General features: G+C 40.0%; 2 protein-coding genes across 9 annotated transcripts in view; one reads left to right on the forward strand and one right to left on the reverse strand.

The window, feature by feature from the left end:
• The window catches only part of Mip (Myoinhibiting peptide precursor), a 219,822-nt gene that overhangs the window by 46,281 nt on the left and 153,755 nt on the right, over positions 1–19,786 (forward strand). The window lies entirely within an intron of this gene.
• On the reverse strand, positions 72–19,669 carry LOC109044164 (cytochrome P450 6k1). 4 transcript variants are annotated; one of them, XM_072302980.1, is made up of 7 exons: positions 19,529–19,669; positions 16,579–16,908; positions 3,977–4,231; positions 3,497–3,830; positions 1,975–2,208; positions 1,311–1,562; positions 72–544 (listed from the first exon to the last, which is right to left on the reverse strand). In XM_072302980.1, the coding sequence occupies exons 2-7, from the start codon at positions 16,888–16,890 to the stop codon at positions 360–362; spliced, it is 1,572 nt and encodes a 523-aa protein (XP_072159081.1). In that variant the 5' UTR covers positions 16,891–16,908; positions 19,529–19,669; the 3' UTR covers positions 72–359. The 4 variants fall into 4 exon arrangements, with proteins under 4 accessions (XP_072159081.1, XP_018917273.2, XP_018899928.2 ...); XM_019044383.2 differs by lacking the exons at positions 72–544; positions 1,311–1,562; positions 1,975–2,208; positions 3,497–3,830; positions 3,977–4,231 and adding exons at positions 6,918–7,722; positions 8,530–8,781; positions 9,118–9,354; positions 10,957–11,290; positions 15,815–16,069 and having other exon boundaries at positions 19,529–19,668; XM_019044384.2 differs by lacking the exons at positions 72–544; positions 1,311–1,562; positions 1,975–2,208; positions 3,497–3,830; positions 3,977–4,231 and adding exons at positions 6,918–7,722; positions 8,530–8,781; positions 9,118–9,354; positions 10,957–11,290; positions 15,815–16,069 and having other exon boundaries at positions 16,579–16,905; positions 19,529–19,645.

Raw genomic sequence — 19,786 nt, forward strand, 5'->3', positions numbered from 1 at the left:
TCTAACCCCACTACTGCTTTCATAGGTAATATATTCGTCGTTCAATGCGCAAAAAATGTGAAAAACCAGTATTAAGTAAAAATATTTGTTTATTTATGTATAATAATACATATTTTTGATTAATTATAATTTTAGCTGTATTTTTAGGCTGAGGCAATCTCACAAGTAGGTAATAATGAGTTCCATGCATATAAGTGCACGTGAAACAATCAAAATTCAGCGGTCTTGCATAATGAATCGATTATTTATGATACACTTGAATGGCAGATATGCATTGACAACAACTTGCAATAATTTCCATTGGTTTAATAAGTCACAAAATGCAGTGACGATACGCTGCACCTATTCCTGATCAGTACTCAGTAAGCGAGAATCTCTCGAGGTATGACGTTAACGAGGACATCGTCTTTATGGACGATGGCGAAACTCCGAGGATGGAAATCGTCAGCATCCATTTGCTTCGTGTGAGAGTATGGTCTCACTTCGTACTTGTGCAACAGGGAGCCAATCAAAGTCGACGCTACCAGGAGAGCGACGTTGCTGCCTGTTGATATTAAAAAAATAATTCACAAATCAATTATCCAATAATATACTTGATTGAATGGAAAGAAGGAAACGGGACATACCTTCACCGAGAGACTTGAAAAACCATCGAAATAAAATAGTTTGGGTTTCCTACCAAATGAAAAACTTTAGAAAAAGAGAGAAAAATCCTTTGACGTTCATAAGAAGACCATAGATGCGGTTTTCCATGCACACTTTGAATGAAATTGAACCAATAGATTTTTAACTATGCTGCCGTGCTAAGGAAGAACGTCATATAAGCCTTCAGACGTTGTCAAGTTTCCTCCGCTAAAAATCGAATTTGCAGGAAAGCTTGCGAATTTTATTTTCTTAAATTTTCGGACAATTTCGTACGCAATTTAATCTAAAATATTAAAAAAGTGCAAGGAAAAATATGCCTGAATGTTGTCAAAAATATATGTTTTATCAAGGAAAATTGGGCAACTCTCGAATGTTCATACGGCGTTCTTCCTTGACACGGCAGTATGGCTGTACACAAATTTGGGGGACGCCGGACGGACGGACACACGTTTTTAAAATGTGATTATTTTGACTTCATGGACCTTAAAACGCCTAGAAATGATGAAATTTCCATTTTTTTTTCTTGGACGATGACAATACTTCCTCTACCCGCAAGGATATGCAGAAAGTAAAAACCGGGTATGCACCATTGGATGTTGCTAAGATTTATTAAGCTGTAATGCCGCATTAAGTATTGTCAGCCGAATGGACCTCGATGATCTTACCTGGACATTTTCGGGGTCCTTTACCGAAGCTTAGAAAAGCATCGACTGATTTACTATCTCTGTTTTTCGGGCTGAAGCGGTCCGGGTCGAACACATCCGGGTTCTCGAAGTATTCCGGATCTCGGTGGATGGAGTAAGGGTCGACAATAATAAGCTCGCCTTCCTTGAAAATGTAGTCGGTGCCGGCCGGCGTAAAGTCCTCCGTACACACTCGCGTTATTACTGAGGTATTTGGGTACAGGCGTGAAGTTTCTGAAATCGCACACATTTGAAATTAGTAAAAAAAGGAGAAAAATAGACGAATTATGAGTTTGCACGAAATCATGATGTAAATACCCCTGAACTTTTGAGGGAAACTGTGTGTTCTCTTAACTTTTTACTTGACTTGTTACTTTTCTTAACTTTTTAAAAAGAGTTCAATATTTGATTTATTTCCAGAGTGAAAATCACATACGCGTAAACCGACTTTTTTGTGTTGCTGTAGATTAATACAGGAGGTGAAACACACCAATCCAAACTTACGTTGACTTCAGTGCACTAAACATTAAATTTAGCGCAAAATGCAATGGAGATACCAAGCAACCGCAGGCACCGAACTTAACTGCTATTCTTTGTCTCAGCGTAGGCTTGGTACGAGGAAACGGTCATTAAGTTTTGGACTCACCGTGTAAACACTGGTTGAGGAAGTGAAGATCGCGAACAACCTCGTAGGTGAATTCTGTAGCGTTATGTTTTTCCATGGCCTCCTTCACCTCTTGTCTTATGCGCTCCTGATATTCCGGGTAGAGGGACAAAAGGTGGATGGTAAAACTCACCATATTGTCAACCGTTGCAACACTTTTACCTCCCAGCAGCAAGGACAAACCGAGGCTGATCATTTCATTCGTTACGTCCATCTCTATAAATTTTAAATAGCCGCTCTTGGAATTCATATGTTTGAAGAGGATACTAAGAAAAAGTTTGGCGCCCATTTTCTCAGTCTCCTAAAATGTTAACAAATTCCGTTGCTATCTCTTATGTTAGGACAAAACTATAGATTTTTACACTTTAAAAAGGTTTGTTACAAATTAGAAAAACATCCATTTTTACTTAGACTCTGCCGAGTGAACTCGCGCGAAAATCACATTGAACACAACAGGAATGTCATGAATTTACTTCTTAAAGCACAATGTATGCTAATCACAGAATCCTGTTTTGATGCTTAGTTCTTGTAGATTAGCTACAAAGAATAAGATCCATCCGAACAGCAGCTCTCTATGTTCAACATTAACCAAGATATGACGGTTTGAAAGATTCAGTTTATGACGTCATCCACCGCGGTAGTAACGCTCTTGGTTCCTTCCTCCTTACTTCCATCCGAGTCTCACGTTGAGTAAGCAGTGCAAATGTGGGCCTCCCTGACTGACGAAAGCAAGGTGGAAGAAACCAAAGGTGTTACTACCGCGGTGAATGATGTCATAAACCGGGATTTTCAAAGCTCGATATCTCGGTTATTATTGAACGTAGAGAGTTGTTATTTGAACAGATCTTCATATTTTCAACTAATCTGCAAGAATGAAGCATTAAAACACGATTCTGTGAGCAGCGCAACTAAACCACTCGCTAGATGGATTTTGTGAATATGTGAATTTATCCCGTCAGCGGACATTTTACATAATCAGAAGCAAAGCACGGTTTGCGTAGAAAGAAATGTATATGAAAATCAACCCTAAATCAGTTAAAACATCTCACAAATCTTGTGAACTTTCGAATTTTTACGATTTCAAATGTGTAGACAGTGAAGATGTTCTCGCAAGTACTTCTATGCAACGACTAGAGATACCTACTTTTGGACGCAATAAATTAATTGAAAAGGCGTGATGGACTACGCTGATTGAGTATGCGTTTAAATGCAGGTTTCACATCCTTCTGATGTACTCTGCTAATAGCGTTTGTTCGATTTTACTTACCGCACGAGGAGGTATACGCACTCGTAAGGTGAAGTAGACTCTTTTTAAAGTATTCCTATTAATTTTTGAACATTTATCATATCATATAATTATGTCCTCAGAGCCTCAAACATATTTTATTGCGAATATCAGAGGCTTGAAATGTCTGTAACCTTGGAACATCAAGACCTCGTCAATTTTTCATTTTACGTCATCCTGGAGCCAAAAGAGTTCGACAATAACTGGACGTTCCCATACCTGAATCCAGTTTTCCATCTTGGTCTTGTTCTTTGAGTCTGATGAGGAGGTCGATAAGGTCGTTTCTTTGGTCACCGGTCTGACTTCTCTGCTTTATCTGCTTCTGGAGCAAGCTCTTCATAGTTTCAATGTGCTTTTGAGTGATGAACTTCAACGACTCCAAAGTTGGTATTCTTTGGAGGTGCATCTGGGCAAATACGCCAAGCAGTTTGCCCCACCCTGGTTCAACCAAACTTTTAAGGAATTTACGAAACTCTCCTTCCTTTACATACGAGTTGTCATCCAAAGCAAGGAAGCTGTTGGAAATGATGTCCTGGAAAAACATCCCTGCCACCTGAAATGTAACGAGAGAAGGGTCTTGAGAATAGTTCTTCCAGGAAAAAGTATTACTATACTCTACAAAAAGCTGATACATACATTTTTCGAGATGAGCCACTCAAGTTCGAATTAAGGAAACTATTGAGGTGGGATAATGCAAACCTCTTTGATGTTGATGGGCTTTCCTTGAAGGCGTGCTTCCTCAACATGGGTCCACATAAGAGAGATCTGATTCCTGATCTTGGCGAATCTCTTACCGCTAAACCTTGTTGTCACGAACATGGGCGAAAGTGCATTTCGGTGGGTTTTCCAGACTTTTTTGTCAGGAGATTGGCTCAACATGTGGGGTGTGATTACATCGTTGTGGGATACCGCAAACCCCGTTTTGAACGCTTCGTCGAAGTTTCTCGCGAATATCTGAAAAATAATAATAATAATTTAAAAAAATTATCTCAATTTCTCGGAGAAAACTGTCATTAAGATGAGTAGCTGCTATTGGAATAGTAGACGGAGAAAAAAACTTCGTGCGTGGGACCCGAAGTTTAGGTTATATGAATCTATGAAGTTTTCGGATTGAGCATCCGAAAAACTTCGGTTCTCACATTCCCAAAAACATCTGAAGTACTTCAGATGTAAGAACTGAAGTTTCAGATGTGTGATCCGAACCTCGACAGCTAGATCTAAAGTGTTCAGATGCTCAATCTGAAAACTCCAGAGATCCATATGACCTCGGGTCCCACGCACGAGTTTTTTTCCTCCGTGTGTGTAATTTTTAAATTTAGATTTCAAAAACTAGGTTTATGCACATAGGGACCAAAGTCTAATACGCGCATCACTAATTTTTGCAACGACGGGTAGTACTAATTGTAGTAAGAAGTAATTCTGGATGACTTGAGTGCATGGGTTGGCTACTTTTTTGGGCCCTGGAGAGCTCCGTGACTTTCAAAATTACAGATTCGCCCATGCTCTCCCTATCCAGGTACTCCATTTCAAACTAACCTGCTTGATAAGTGCCGGTTTTCGAAGTAGAACCACAGGCAATGTTGCGATGAAGAAAGCGACGAGGTCTTTGTCTTTATTCTCCTGGTAGATGCGATCGAGGGGGACGACAGTTGCGGAGTTGCTCCCGACGCCCCAGAAGTACTTGTGCCCGATGAGGAAGCTCGGGCTCAGGAAAGGGATGTTCGACTTGCGCCACTGGGCCACGCGCCGCGAGTAGACCAGGTAGTTGAACACCAAGCACAGGGATCCCACCAGAAGGGGTGCGTACAGCAGGGCCGGCAAAAAGGACAGTACTCTAAGAAGTCCATCCTTTGATACTGCTACAGGGCTGGAAACTCGGATGGAAACTTTAGAGGAGCTGTATAGAATGAAAAAGGAAAGGGCAAAAGTGGGTAATCAAATGATGGGGAACGACGCTGGCGCTCTCAACTGGACTTGTCAAGCCATGAATATAATTACCGGAAAAAAATCCATTTATTAATTTGACGAGTCCTTTATTTTTAGTGATTTTTAGATTTTTAATATTTATATAGTTTATTGTGCTCGATACTGGATGGCCTGACAAACAGGGCTTTGCCCTAGTGGTTCGTGGAAGAAGAGAATTAGAAGAAGAAAGCAATTGAAATTTCTTAAATTTCCTTCATTTCGGTGGATATGCAATTTGAACTCCTGGGAGTTCAAATAGTTGCTGTAGGTCGAAACGAGCGTTCAGCCTTGCCACGCTAGCGCTGAACTAGCTGGAAAAACTTCCTGTGTCGCGCTCGAAAGATACGCAATTTGCGATTCTTTTGTGCAAATGCATTTTGCCAATTATACGAAAATGTAATTTTTGTGGTGTAATTAAAGCTTTAAAAAAGGGTTTGCAGGGTTTAAATTGTGTCTGTTTATTAGATGCTCTCCAGATACGCAATCCTGCATTGACTAAAAATGGACACTTTAGCTCCTGGTTCCTTTTTGCTTAAAGTCATCAATTTATCACACGACGCAACCAACATTTTAGAAAACGATTATGAAAATAGTAAAACGTTCAAAATCCTCATTACTTACCTCAATATTAGGTGAACTTAGCCAACAAAACTGAAGAATGAAAATAAAATCACGAGGCATAAATAAACACGCTCAGCCTAGTTTCCGCCGCATGCAACTTTTTATATGCCCCTTAGCTTCAGCAAAAAAGGAGCACTGGGATGCAGAAAGTTCTGGATGAGAAAAATCTGTGCTCTAACAATTTCAATAAGCTGTTTTGTAGTTTTCTATTCTTTAAATTTTAACAATACAGATCCATCGTTCACATTTGTCTGTTGCACTCTTCCAACTCTTGAAAGATTGAATCTTCCGGACAATGGTTCGGAAAAGTCATTGTTTGTAAATCAATTAGAGGCTTGCAGCCAAGGCCTTGGACGCAAACAAATCAACAAGCGGAAGGCGGGAAAAGAGACAAAATTAAAAAACAGGAGGGGCTCCTGGCATTCTAAGTAGAGCGAAACGATGATACGGAATGAGTTATGTAATTTTGCTTTTTTAATGAGAACAGAAGCGACAACTCTCCTGGAAGCATTTATTTTAAAAATTTTACATTTTCTTTCCATGAATGTGGTGAATAAATACATTAATATTTTCAGCATATTTTACTCTGATCTGGACACCAATGTTACTCGTAATAAATACAGAAGTCGTTCATTTTCAACTCTCAACTCTGCTGGTTTTATGTTATAGAGTAGGGCAAGATATATCGACAGTGTAAGTCGGCAATCACATATCTCGTTTCCGGTGTCTGAAAATCTCTGCCTCCATGTTATTTTTTAAAGCAGAACAAATTGACATCATCCCTCAAAGTAATCGCAGAATATTCTTCGCACAGAGAAGACAAATCACGGCATTTTTAAAGAATTGCCGTTAAGTAGTTTTCCATTTAAAAAATAAAATATAACAGGAAGTCTGCGAAGTTGCAAACCGAGTTATGTGATTGCCGACTTACAGTCGGATATATTATAGTGGGTAGCCCCCACTTCCCACTAACTCAATCACAGATAATATCAACATGACTAACAATAAGTGCACGAAAAATGTAAAATTCAAGCAGTAAGTTTAATAACAATAGTTTATCATGTATAATTATATATTTATTGTAAATTAATATTTTAGGGACATTTTTAGGCGAAGATAATCTCGCAAGTTTGTAATACCATATAAGTCCCATCCGTGCAAGTGCACTGAGACATTCGATGTTTCACGTGGCAGACCTTCCTTTTAACCTATTTTATCGAAAGCTTATGTTGCACTTGGAAGGATGAACTGCATTGTTACCAACTTCCAAAAATTGCCATTAGTTCAAGGCGTTCGGCAATAAGGTGCACTAATCACTATAGATCACTATAGATCACTATAGATAAGTAAGATCTTACTAAAGTTTTGGACTAAATAAAATAGAATTTGGTGAACCCAACCTAAAATTTAAATTTCACCAGAATAAAGAGTTAACAAAACAGAAAATACAAAGGCTTGAATAAAACAAACAAAAAACTCAAAAAGAAACAAAATTAGCTGAATCAAAAATACATAAAACCCACAATTTCCTAAAAGAACTATTAATAAATGACCTGAAATTATATCAGACATTAATCGAATTCTTAGCGACCAAGGCCGAATTAACCCTGTAGCCTCGTAGTGCACCCTATTGCACTGATTAGTAATCAGTAATCAGTGATCAGTGATCGGTGATCAGTGAGCGAGAACCTCTCGGGGCAAGACGTTTACGAGGACGTCATCTTTATGAACGATGGCGAAACTCCGGGGATGGAAATCGAAAGCATCCATTTGCTGCGTGTGAGAGTGTGGTCTCACCTCGTACTTGTGCACCAAAGAACCAATCAGAGTCGACGCAATCAGGAGACCAACGTTGTTACCTATTTGACATTAAACAAGAATTTACAAATCATACGCTGTAATTTAAAATCCCCCAGGCTCCCATAGGAACCTAGGCCAATTTTCAATGATTCCCATAGGGTTGTTTCGACAGGGGCTCATTTATGGACTGCTTGTTGGGAAATTATCTCTAAACTTTATCTTTATTTTCAACTTGAGAATTATTAATTTTAGACCCTTTGGATTCCCGTTTAATGAGAGAAGCAATTGCATAAACTTATAGACGATGATTGCGCTTACTAGTCTTTGCATTCCCACTCTTTTTGAAGACTCTTCCACAAAGACATCATAAACAAGACGAGACAACCAAGTTAGGCAAGAGGAGCCCGATTTTGGCATGGTAAACGAGGCTTGCTTGCAGAAACCATATGGGTGCTTCTTTCAGCGACTCTACCGTCGGCCTGCAAATCGAAATTACGCGCAGTTGACCCATTTTTAGTGGAATTTACGAATGCTCAATTTTAAACTACCCAAAAAGTGGCTCTTATTTTGGTTTTTGACTATTCAAATTAAAATAAGCAATCTCAATTGTGCAATGGATCCTGTCACGAGTGTCATTCTTAAGGGTATCTGAGTCTAGGCCATATTGAAAATATTTCCTTTTGATTTAAAAATACCTCCGCTCTATAATTCTCTCTCGCCCTTTGCTGAAAGTCCAAGTTTCTTCCTCCTTAAACGGATCCTGATGGTAAGTAAACCATGGTACCGACATGGTATTATTATGGTATCAATATGGTTTCAATATGTTACCTTTTACAAATTACAAAAACGGCTCTCAATGATCTTACCTGGACACTTTCGGGGTCCTTTGCCGAAGCCAAGAAAAGCATCGATAGATTTGGTGTCCCTGTTTTTCGGGCTGAAACGGTCCGGGTCGAACACATTCGGGTTCTCGAAGTATTCCGGATCTCGGTGGATAGAATACGTGTCGACGATAATACGCTCGCCTTTCTTGAAAGTGTAGTTGGTACCGGCCGGCGTGAAGTCGTCCGTGCAGACCCTAGTTAATGCTGAGGTATTCGGGAACAATCGTGTCGTTTCTGGAATCGCACAAATTTGAAATTATTCCATAAAAGAAAGAAGAGAAAAAATAATCAATGATGAATTTGAATGACATCATTAAGAAATTATCCGAACTTTGATCGGAACACTCAGAAAAATATCTGTATTCATGCAATACTTGCGGTTAATGCAGGAAGTGAAACACTGACCAACCCATATTTTGTGTTGACTTTAGTACACTTCGCGTTTAATATACCGCAAAATGCAATGGAGGTATCAGGCAACCGCAGGTACCAAACTTATTCGTAAGTGATATTGTTTGTCTCAGCGTCTAGGCTTGGTACAAGGAAAATATTATTAAGTTTTGAACTCACCATGTAAACACTGGTTGAGGAAGTGAAGATCGCGAACAACCTCGTAAGTAAATTCTGTAGTGTTGTGCTTTTTCATGACATCCTCCACTTCTTGTCTTATTCGCTCCTGGTAGTTCGGGTTGAGGGACAAAAGGTGCATGGTAAAACTCACCATGTTGTCGACTGTGTTAGTGCCCGCGCAACCTCCCAAGAGCAAGGACAACCCAAGACTTATCATTTCAACTGTGACTCCGGACTCTATAAATATTAAATACTTGTTTTTGAAATGGATATGGTCAAAGAAAATACCGAGAAAGAATTTTGGTGGTCCATTCATACGGTATCTCTTAAAGTCTCAATATGCTCCATTACTAGCTCCAACATTAAGGCAACATTTCAGCCATTTAAAAGTTAGATGGAATTTCTTCACACTAGAAGAACAGTCAATTAAATGGGATTTTTCATGTAAAATTGCACAAAAATCGCATCTAACACAATAAGAATGTATGGAATCGACGCCTTTAAGGACCATTTGTCTAATGCGTAGTACGAATTTTTGAATATTATACGCGGGCTTTTTTTTCAGCGGCAAAATAAGTTCTGACCAAAAAGAGATTTAAGACAACCAAACCTGAAAAAATACAACCTGAATGCGTACCTGATCCATGCATACCTGAATGCATACAAATAATTTGTGAGCCTTTAGAATCTTAAATTTTTTTTCTTCTTTCTATGTGACAAATTTTCTTACACTTCAACAAGGCCGGATTTACCTACTTGCCGCTGCCGCCCATGAGCCGCCTGTATTTCGCCGCCCCTTTTTCATTTGTTTTGAAACATCAATAAAACCATCAAGTGAACGTGCCGGAGGGGAGGGATGCATAAAACGCGTTTACTCGTGTTGGACACACTTTTTGGGAAAGCCCTGTCAACAATTCTAGCAAAAGTTCACGGAACTTTGCGCGAAAGTTAAGTTCCGTAAACCTATCTCTGTGTGGACAAGGCCCTCCATTTATAATAAAGGAACGAAAAAATAATGAAAAAACAAACAAATATGTGGTTTAATGATTTCAACTTCCGCCGCCTTGCCGCGCAGACTGCACTGTGTTTGGCGCGAAGAATTCCTACAGTCATGTCGGCGCTATGCGTTTCACGCCGACCGCTGCTGAACGCACTGTCTTTGACGCAGTGCGTGAAGTATTCATGCAGTCTTGTAGGCGCTATGCGTTTCACACTGACCGCACTGTGCTTTGCGCAATGCGTGAGGTATTCAAGCATTCTTGTAGGAGCTAGGCGTTTCACGCTGACCGCAGTGACCGCACTGTGGTTGATGCTATGCGTGAGGTATTCATGCAGTCTTGTAGGAGGTAATATGTGTTACATGCCGACTGCCGCGCCGAGCAGGGCTTCTCCATTTGATCTTGAGTCCTCGTCATCATTTCTCTCTAAGCCGTTCCAGGCCAAATTGCGTGTTTGGTTACTCTATTATAACTCGACCAATTAAAGGTGCTGTCCTGTATAACTGATAGACGACAAAATTAGAAATTACTATTCTCGCAGAAGATGAGAGATTTTGTCGCCTTTTCTCGTTTGTAATGTTTGTTCTAAATCCGATTTTTATTATACCTACATTTAAAAAAATTGCTAAATTTGCCGCCCCCTAGATTTGCCACCGTAGGCCGCGGCCCATGTGGCCACCCCCTAAATCCGGCCCTGGACCTCAATGCTTCGAAGATTTTTCATTCCGCACTTCAGTATCTTGAACTTTTTGTAACCTCGGAAAATCCAGACCTCGATGATTCCTTAATTTACGTCATCATTCAGCTAAGAGAGTTCGACAAAAGTTAAATGTTCCGATACCTGAATCCAGTTTCGCATCTCCGTCTTGTTCTTTGAGCCTGATGAGAAGGTCAATAAGGTCATTTTTATTGTCGCCAGTCTGATTTCTGAGCTTCATCTGCTTTTGAAGCAAACTCTTCATGGATTCAATATGCTTTTGAGTGATGAGCTTCAAAGACTCTAAAGTCGGTGTTCCCTGGAAGTGCATCTGAGTGAATACGCTCAGTAGCTTGTCCCATCCTGGGTCGACAAAACTCTTCAGGAACTTTCGAAGTTCACCTTCCTTTTCATACGAGTTGTAGTCCAAATCGAGGAAGCTGTTGGAAACGCTGCCCAGGACAAAGTTCATTGCAATCTGAAAAATTGCAAGAGCACGGCGTTAAGGTACCGTTCTCTCGGGAAAAAAGTGTAACTACAAGAAAAATCACTCTCTTATCTTAAATTTTTTATTTTTATCAAAGTCCGTCACTGTTCTACTGGGCCAATTTTCATGATTTGTGTGGCCTTATGGACGGGTGATAGTTTCTGGATGAGTCCACTCAATTCTGCTGTTGGATATACGATCCAGGTTTTTTTTTTGGCGCGTATACGTAGTATACCGCCTTTGCGATCGTTTCGAACCCTGCTCGATACAATAACCGAGTCCCTTAGTTCCTTACCGAAAAGTGACTACCGCGAACTTCTGAGATTTTCCAAAGCGTGTAAAAAGTTTATTTATCCGTCAATAATTATGATTTAAAGTTGTTTCTCATTCTGGGGCTCGCTAGTTTATGTGCAGCGAATACCAAGAGTCTACGTTAATTGGTTTTTTTAAAAAAAGCCTAAGAGTACGACGCGCTGATTTAAAATATGCATATATAAGCGGAAGCAAGCGAACTGATTCGAGGATGGCTGACCAGTTCGGCACTCGTTGAATGAGAATTTCACTCACTCCGTTTTGTTCAAAACGTTGCTTTGACATATCTCCACACCACTGTTATCCTTTTCAAAAGTTGGTACTCCTTGCTCTGATAGCCGGGGCCAGCAGGATAGTGGTAAGTGCAATCAGTGATGAGCCTCGAGACTCATTAGACCATTTGCTAAACGTGGCTCATACAGGAGTCCACTCAGCCCTCTCTTCCCCACGCTCCTGATCACTGCGTCGGCGTCACGAAGAACAATGGGCCTTGGGCCGCCTTGGGCCGCCTTGGGTCCCAACGCTAGGGTGGTCCAAACTGGACAACTTCGGAAAATGAACCGCGACTCACCCTAAATTTGTTCCTTACCATCCAAATATGATACCTGCCAAATATTTTCGTTCTCCAATAATATTAACACGTGCCGACCTGAGGCTGAAAATCTCCCAAAAAATTACATTGATTTAAATGGGGCGAAAATGGGCCGATCCGCGGTATTTCGTTTTTCGGCTGTAAAATGCGCCAAAATGCAAATAACTTGCTCTTAACTTACGAAGATACCTAGAGGCCTATTGTGAATGAAAAAATCACACATTCGACCCATTGGGAGGGGGGGAGGGGGTCACAGCGGAGCCGATTCATAGGCGCTGGGGCGCCGCGTAAAGCATCATGCGCTAGTGTATTACGCGCCGGGTAACTTCGGGAAATGGACCGAGTCGCTTCCTAAATTAGTTCCATTTGATCCAAAAACGACGCCGGCCACGTCTTATTTTACTCTCTGATAATCGTCTAGTTCATCGACGAAAGATTTTTCACGTTCTGAAAAGACATCTCGGCACTTATTCGCATTTCCTGCAAGTATCTCCATTGTTCATAAAGATCCTCCACTTTTTTAACACAACGAGAATTGTAATGCACTGGAATTCTCGCTTTGTTCCAGAAAATGATAACTTCCTGGACCGCCAGGTGTGCACTGTCGCGTAAACTTAACTGGACTTCTTGTAAATTGAAGAACAATACGTGTACAACTTGTTTCTTTGACGGGAGTTTACTCCCTTCAATTACGGGGGAGTAATTGCCGAGTGGATACACGTTTCGTTCTTTTCGCAAAGTTGGCTTTGAAAGAGCCATAGTTTCACAAACATATCATGAAAGCATCGATGATCAATCGGCGGACAGACTCTGACTGCCAAATGCACTCCGCTCCCAGAAAACATGAGATTTTCTGCAAAACTCAGTAGTTTTACCAGCAAACCATTGTTGCAATGTGCTTATCAGCTGGTCACTTGATTTGCTTTTCAAACTCTAGAAATAACGTCATTTAATTTGCAGTACGGCAATGCGTATCAGGGCAGCCCGAAAATGCGAGCGCGTTCCTCTCTTATCAGTTTGGCGCATGGCGAGCCTCGCGCAGGGCCGCGGGAACTAGGAATCGGCTCAGCTGTGACCCCCCCCCCCCTCCCAATGGGTCGAATGTGTGATTTTTTCATTCACAATAGGCCTCTAGGTATCTTCGTAAGTTAAGAGCAAGTTATTTGCATTTTGGCGCATTTTACAGCCGAAAAACGAAATACCGCGGATCGGCCCATTTTCGCCCCATTTAAATCAATGTAATTTTATGGGAGATTTTCAGCCTCAAGTCGGCACGTGTTAATATTATCGGAGAACGAAAATATTTGGCAGGTATCATATTTGGATGGTAAGGAACAAATTTAGGGTGAGTCGCGATTCATTGGGCCAAAAAAAAATTTCCCCCTGTTAACTTGGACCACCCTATCCCAACGCGGCCGATACCCGTACCCCAATTACTCACGCTTCATTAACCATTTCACCGTCACGTTAGGATTCATCCAATTTTCAAAAAAAAATTGTTTCGCGTGTATTTAGCAATTTTTTCCTTACTCTCCGTTAAAACACAAATAAAAAGAGACCTCATTCATAAAAATCGGCCGAATAGAAGAGAAGTTACAGTAATCGAAATCCGAAGAAATCAACAAAACCTCGACTTCTCGATACGAAAAATAAAATGAAGGGGAAAAAAAGAAAGTATAAATTACAATTAAATATAATTGACCTCAGAATTTGACAAGCAATTCATTTATATACCTAACGCTGAAAAAACTGGGAGAAATTACAAAAAATTCGCCTCTTGCAAGGGGCTTCTTTGTAAGAATTTTGACCTGAAGACAACGGTCGAATAACAGCAGTACTCCATACAATACACGGTGTGCCTGAACGAGTTAAACATTTTTATACGTCCAAATCGAAAAATCTTTATATTTTTAACTACAATGTCTCTTGAATCGTTTAAGCCAAAAAAAAAAAAAAAATTCCGTCGAGATTCTGGAACGTAAAGGCGCTTTAAAAGTATTCTGGGGCTATAATAGCTAAATCACCGGTAGTAAATTCCGTTATATTATTAAAAAGAAATTGACTCCATAGTTTAATTCCTTAGTTTCTTGAATACGATTATTTTAAGCACTTAAACATTTGGACCGAGTTTAACAGAAAGGAACCAAGCCACATCAGCTATTGCCAAATTTAAACGGGCAATTTAATTTTTTACATGAAAACGGTTGTGCGGATTTTCGTGCAAATTTCAGTGGATTTTCTCCACAGTGCAAGGCAAATTCCTTACAATTTTCAAAGGAATCCATACAAATGTTCTCTCGTAAAAAATTAAATAGCCCTCATAAATTTGGCAATAGCTGATGTGGCTTGGTTCCTTTCTGTTTAACGCGGTCCATTTATACCACCAAATTTAGCCATGGGGTGATTTCCTGAGAGCCGATAATATCACGAATTTCTCATAGAACCCTTCAACAGTGGCTTGCTTTTTTGGCAGCCGATTCGGCCATCGAACCGGAGTTTAAATGGAAGCTGATAATAACCCAAAGCTCTGAGAAAAATTTTGAGATGAGTATAAGAACGGTTTGTTGTAAGTAACGAGGAGAGGCGGGCAAAGCGGCTAAAATCCGATCTAATTTTTACAGTTTTTCTGTTGAATTAATGTTGCCGCGGGCTTCTGACTGTGTCCACACATAGTTTCTGTTCAGCATATCGATACATAAGTATTTACACACGTAGAATCTAATTTTCACGTCGGGGAGTCGACATATTTTGATTTTTTCGATTTTATACGGAAAATTGATGGTTTTTCGGGATTGAAATTATTATTGTTTCATGAAAAATAAATGCACCCAAAATGACTATAGCATATTGATTCTTACACATTTGCACTCACAAAATTGGTTGGTAAATTCAACGAGTGGGTGCATCGACCTGGTATATCAAGTTTCTGCAATTTTTTACGGCAAATCAGTAGATTTTCGGGATGTAGATTGCTTACTTTCAATTCATGAATGAATAAAGCAACGACATGGTTGAACTTCTTTGCATGGAAAGACGTTTAAAATAACAAAATCAAGACGTATTTAATGCAATTGCATTTATATCGAGTCAATTTCTTTTCAATAATATAACGGGATTTTTACTACCGGTGATTTGGGTATTTTAGCCCCAAAATACCTTTAAATCGACTTTATCTTCTAGGAGTTCGACAGAATTTTTCCTTTCTTCGCTTAAATTATTCCGTAGCACTTTTCTTCAAGAATCTGATAAGATTTTGCTTGAGGCAGATCAAAAAACTTAAATTCGATCGAATAGCTTTCTACTTTCACAATACACGGTCTCGTCAAGGTGCGTCTTTGACCTCGCAGTGTTGGATCGTGAATTCTCTTTTTATGCTGTTTGCCTATTTTGAAATCTCTGTAAATGAAAACTAAAGGGGTTGATATGTGCGAGTTAATGACGCGCCTTATCAACACATTGTGTTGGAGTTCACTGCTTGTTTTTTTTTACATTACGTGCTAAAGTCTGAAAAAAAAGTATTACTATGCTCTACGAAACTAAAGCAACTGTCTTTGCGAAATAAGGCAGTTAGGTTTGATGGAAGGGAATTATTTTAATGTGATTATACCAACCTCCTTGGTGTTGATAGGCTTTCCTTGGAGGCGCGCTTCCTCAACATGGGCCCACATGTGGGAGATGTGGTGCTTGATCATGGCGAATCTCTCACCGCTAAACCTCGACGTCGAAAACATGGGCGAAAGCGCGCTTCGGTGGGCTTTCCAGACGCTTTTGTTCGAAGATTGGCTCAACATATGCGGTTCAATCTCATCGTTATGGGATACCGCAATTCCAGTTTTGAATGCCTCGTCGAAATTTTTAGCGAATATCTGCAAAAAGGAAAAGATCTCTCGATTCCTCGGAAAGAAATTCGGTGTATATCTCAGCTCTGATGATCCAAAAATAATCACTGAAATTTTAAAGCTCTTAAAACAAATAAATTCAAAAATTTAAGATAAATTCCTGGCCTTTGGCATAATCAGCCAAGTTGCTGATCGTCGTAATAAAATAATTAACTAACTTACTCCGGAGTCTATACACCGCCCAAAGGACCCGTTCCGGGCCATCGATATGAATGGATAGTTAGATCCACACCTTTCCTGGTATTTCTCACCATCATGAAGGGCTTGTTCCACCTCTCATTCATATCACTTGGCCTCTTTATCGGACTCTAGAGCGAGATTTCCATGAATTTTCTCTCCGAGATGTTTTACAAGTTTCGTAAACTCTCTTGCTACTCCTTGTCACTAAGATACCTTTTCACGGGGACAGTTTCATGTCTCCTAAAAAACTCTTAAAGCATATAGAATTCTTCTGTTGAAATGCGTGTAACTATAACCTGCTTGATAAGTGCCGGTTTCCGAAGCAGAACGACAGGCATGGTGGCGATGAAGAAAGCGACGAGGTCTTTGTCTTTATTCTCCTGGTAGATGCGATCGAGGGGGACGACAGTTGCGGAGTTGCTCCCGACGCCCCAGAAGTACTTGTGCCCGATGAGGAAGCTCGGGCTCAGGAAAGGGATGTTCGACTTACGCCACTGGGCCACGCGCCGCGAGTAGACCAGGTAGTTGAACACCAAGCACAGGGATCCCACAAGAAGGGGCGCGTACAGCAGGGGCGGCAGCGAAATCAGGGTCTCTAAGAAATCCATCCTGTGATTTGTTTACTACTGCAACACCATGAAAATACTATCTTACTACATCATGCTAAAATTGGATCTCCTTTCACAGTTTGGAAAACAGCTTTTGGCTATCGATAGAATATAGTCCCTAGACGAGCCCACTCTATTTAGATTAACCCACGAGGGGTCCGCGAAGCGCCCTTGGGGGTTCAGCCGGCTAGCGGCCGGAAGGTGTACCCCCAAGCTGCCGAGGATAATTTTGGACCGGTTTGGAACTTGGGTCCGGTCCCTGAATCGGACTCTGTCCGTATACTGTCCGTATAAAATATACTGTATATATATATACCTTTTTTTAAATGATAATATTACTTCATTTTAAAAACATTATATTTTAAAACCTGGCAAATATTTGTAAAACCTTTTCCAAGCGATGGCATCGATATTGATCTCAATGAACCGTATTAGTGTTGAAAGGAACTATACAAAAATGAAAAAGAGAGAGAAAAAACCAAGGAGGACGCAATCTTTGGTTTTAACCCACTTTCACATCGATCTTTTACAATCAAGCACGTCCAATTTTGAGCGTTTGGTTGCGAATACACCACGCTGCAGCACAGTAAAAGCACAAAATATAAAAGAAAATTTAAAAAGCATTGGAAATCAAAAAATTAGACACGGAACCACCTTAATGTTTTCAAAACACACGTTATATTTTCCTTTCATACAATTTTTTTTTCATCAATCTAAATGAGAATAATCCGAGCAGAGAGTGGAAAAATTTCAAAATCATGAGTGGAAAAACGCTGACTCCGCGAGATTAAATACTAGAACCTAACACAGTGCGAGATGCGCCCTGGCGCCTACAAACCTAACGGGATACTTCACGCGTTGCGCAATGCGTGAAGTATCCCTGTTAGGTTTGTAGGCGCCTATGCCCATGTCACGCTGGTCGCCCGCCGCGCCGCGGAGTGCTACGGCGTTTCAAGCAACTATTTCGCGACATAGATGTTGCACAGTATCATACGAGATTGAAGGCGCTCCAACTTATCAAGAATGACAAGCTTCCTTTAAGGTTATAGAGCTTTCCTTGCAAAATAAATCAAGATACTACGTTATAAAAAGAAGGCGGTAATCTAAAAAACTTACTTAGTCCTAGCATCCGTATGTAATAACGTTTAGCATAATTTTTGAATTTCATTAGAGACAAATGTGACTCGATTTAGGCAGAAACATTCTTGACTATGCAGTCAAGAAGATTTTATTTTGAATCAAGAATAAAATAGCTGAATGAAAGCGGGGTTCTGCTTGATCTAAGTGACTTTTCTTTCTATTTAAGCATCCTTTTTTCTCTAAGGCATTTCTTCCAGGCATTATTTTCTTCATTAATTTATAAGGAAATCTTCTCGGGGGTAAATTTGAGCATATTTCTGCTTGAATCGAGTCTTGTTTCCCCTCTAATTAAGTTCAAAAATCGTGCTAAACGTTACTGGATCCAGATACTAGGACTTAGCAAGTTTTTCGACTACAGCTCTCTTTTTTTCGTCGTCACTGGATTTGATTTGCGAGGGAACTTTGTGCTTTTGAAAGATGCCATCGATCATGATACGTTAGGGTGCCTTCAATCTTGTATGATACTTTGCAACACCTTCATGGCGAAATAGTAGTTTGAAGCGCCGCGGCACGCCGGCGCCGTCGCGAAGTTATAGTACACAGGAAAAATCTATGAGCCTTTAGCTGAGGAAAATCAAAAGGTTCATCCGGTTCAGGTATAAGAAGATGGGATTTTCTTGAAAGATAAGTAAGTCCTACTGCACCAAAGAGGTGTATAGAGTTTTAATGAATTTTCCTTCATGGAATTGACGCCAAAATTCTCAATTATATACTTGTTTCCGTTTGGCCAACCATACAAACAAGAAACGAGCAAACCCTCATTCTTCCAAGGCATTATACATTTCATCCAAAAACGTATTGAGCAAATGTTGTTTGTATTTACATGTTGATCAATTAACTTTGGGTCTCAATAATTGGTACGTGGACCAAAACTCCCCTGCCGAAAAAACGCGTGGACTTAAACTACTGGGAAAAACAAGTGCCCGGAAAAAAATCGTTGATGAAATGTCCTATAACCCTAAATCAAAATCTCTTTTTGATTTAAATATTGCCAGTTTTTGCCGATTTATCATTCCTAAAACACTTACACTTTACACTACTTATCCACGTGCCACTCCAGGAACAGTCCATACAAAAATCATAGCTAAAACGTAATATTCTTACCCTCCTTGAAGATTCTGAAGAGATCAATGATGCGAGGCTTGGAGGACAAGGCGTATGAGTGCGATTTTCGCTATTTCAAGAGATACGTGATCCAAGTTTCAAAATTACATGGAGCCTTATGGCGGAAAGGAAGTTTGAATTCCCTTTTGAAGTTTTTTAGTTGTAAATTTATCAAAGAATATACTTTCCAACTAAATTTGGTTGAGTTCATGAGTATCTCAACTTTTTCAAAAACTGCACTTGCGCCTTGGCCTCCAAACCCCTTAGATGTACATTCAGTTTTCAAGTAACTTTCCCTCAACGGAGCCGTGTACTTTTATCACACGGCGCAACTAATGACACTTGAAAAATTGATTCTGAAAATAGTGAAAGGTTCACAATTTTCATTACTTACCTCAGTATATGGTGAACTTAGCCAACAAAATTGAAGAATGAACCAAAAATTAAGAGATTATATCTGTAGACGTTCAGCACAGCTTCTTATGCGTGGAACTTTTTGTATGCCCCTTATCTTCAAATAAAATTTCCTATTATTCATTTTCCTATTCTTTAAATGTTAACAATACAGATCCATTGTTCACATTTTCCTGGTGCGCACTTCCATTTCTTGAAAGATTGAATCTTCCGGACAATGGTTCGGAAGCGACATTAT

The sequence above is a fragment of the Bemisia tabaci genome, chromosome 7 (genome assembly GCF_918797505.1).
Source record: "Bemisia tabaci chromosome 7, PGI_BMITA_v3".
Classification (NCBI taxonomy): Eukaryota; Metazoa; Arthropoda; class Insecta; order Hemiptera; family Aleyrodidae; genus Bemisia; species Bemisia tabaci.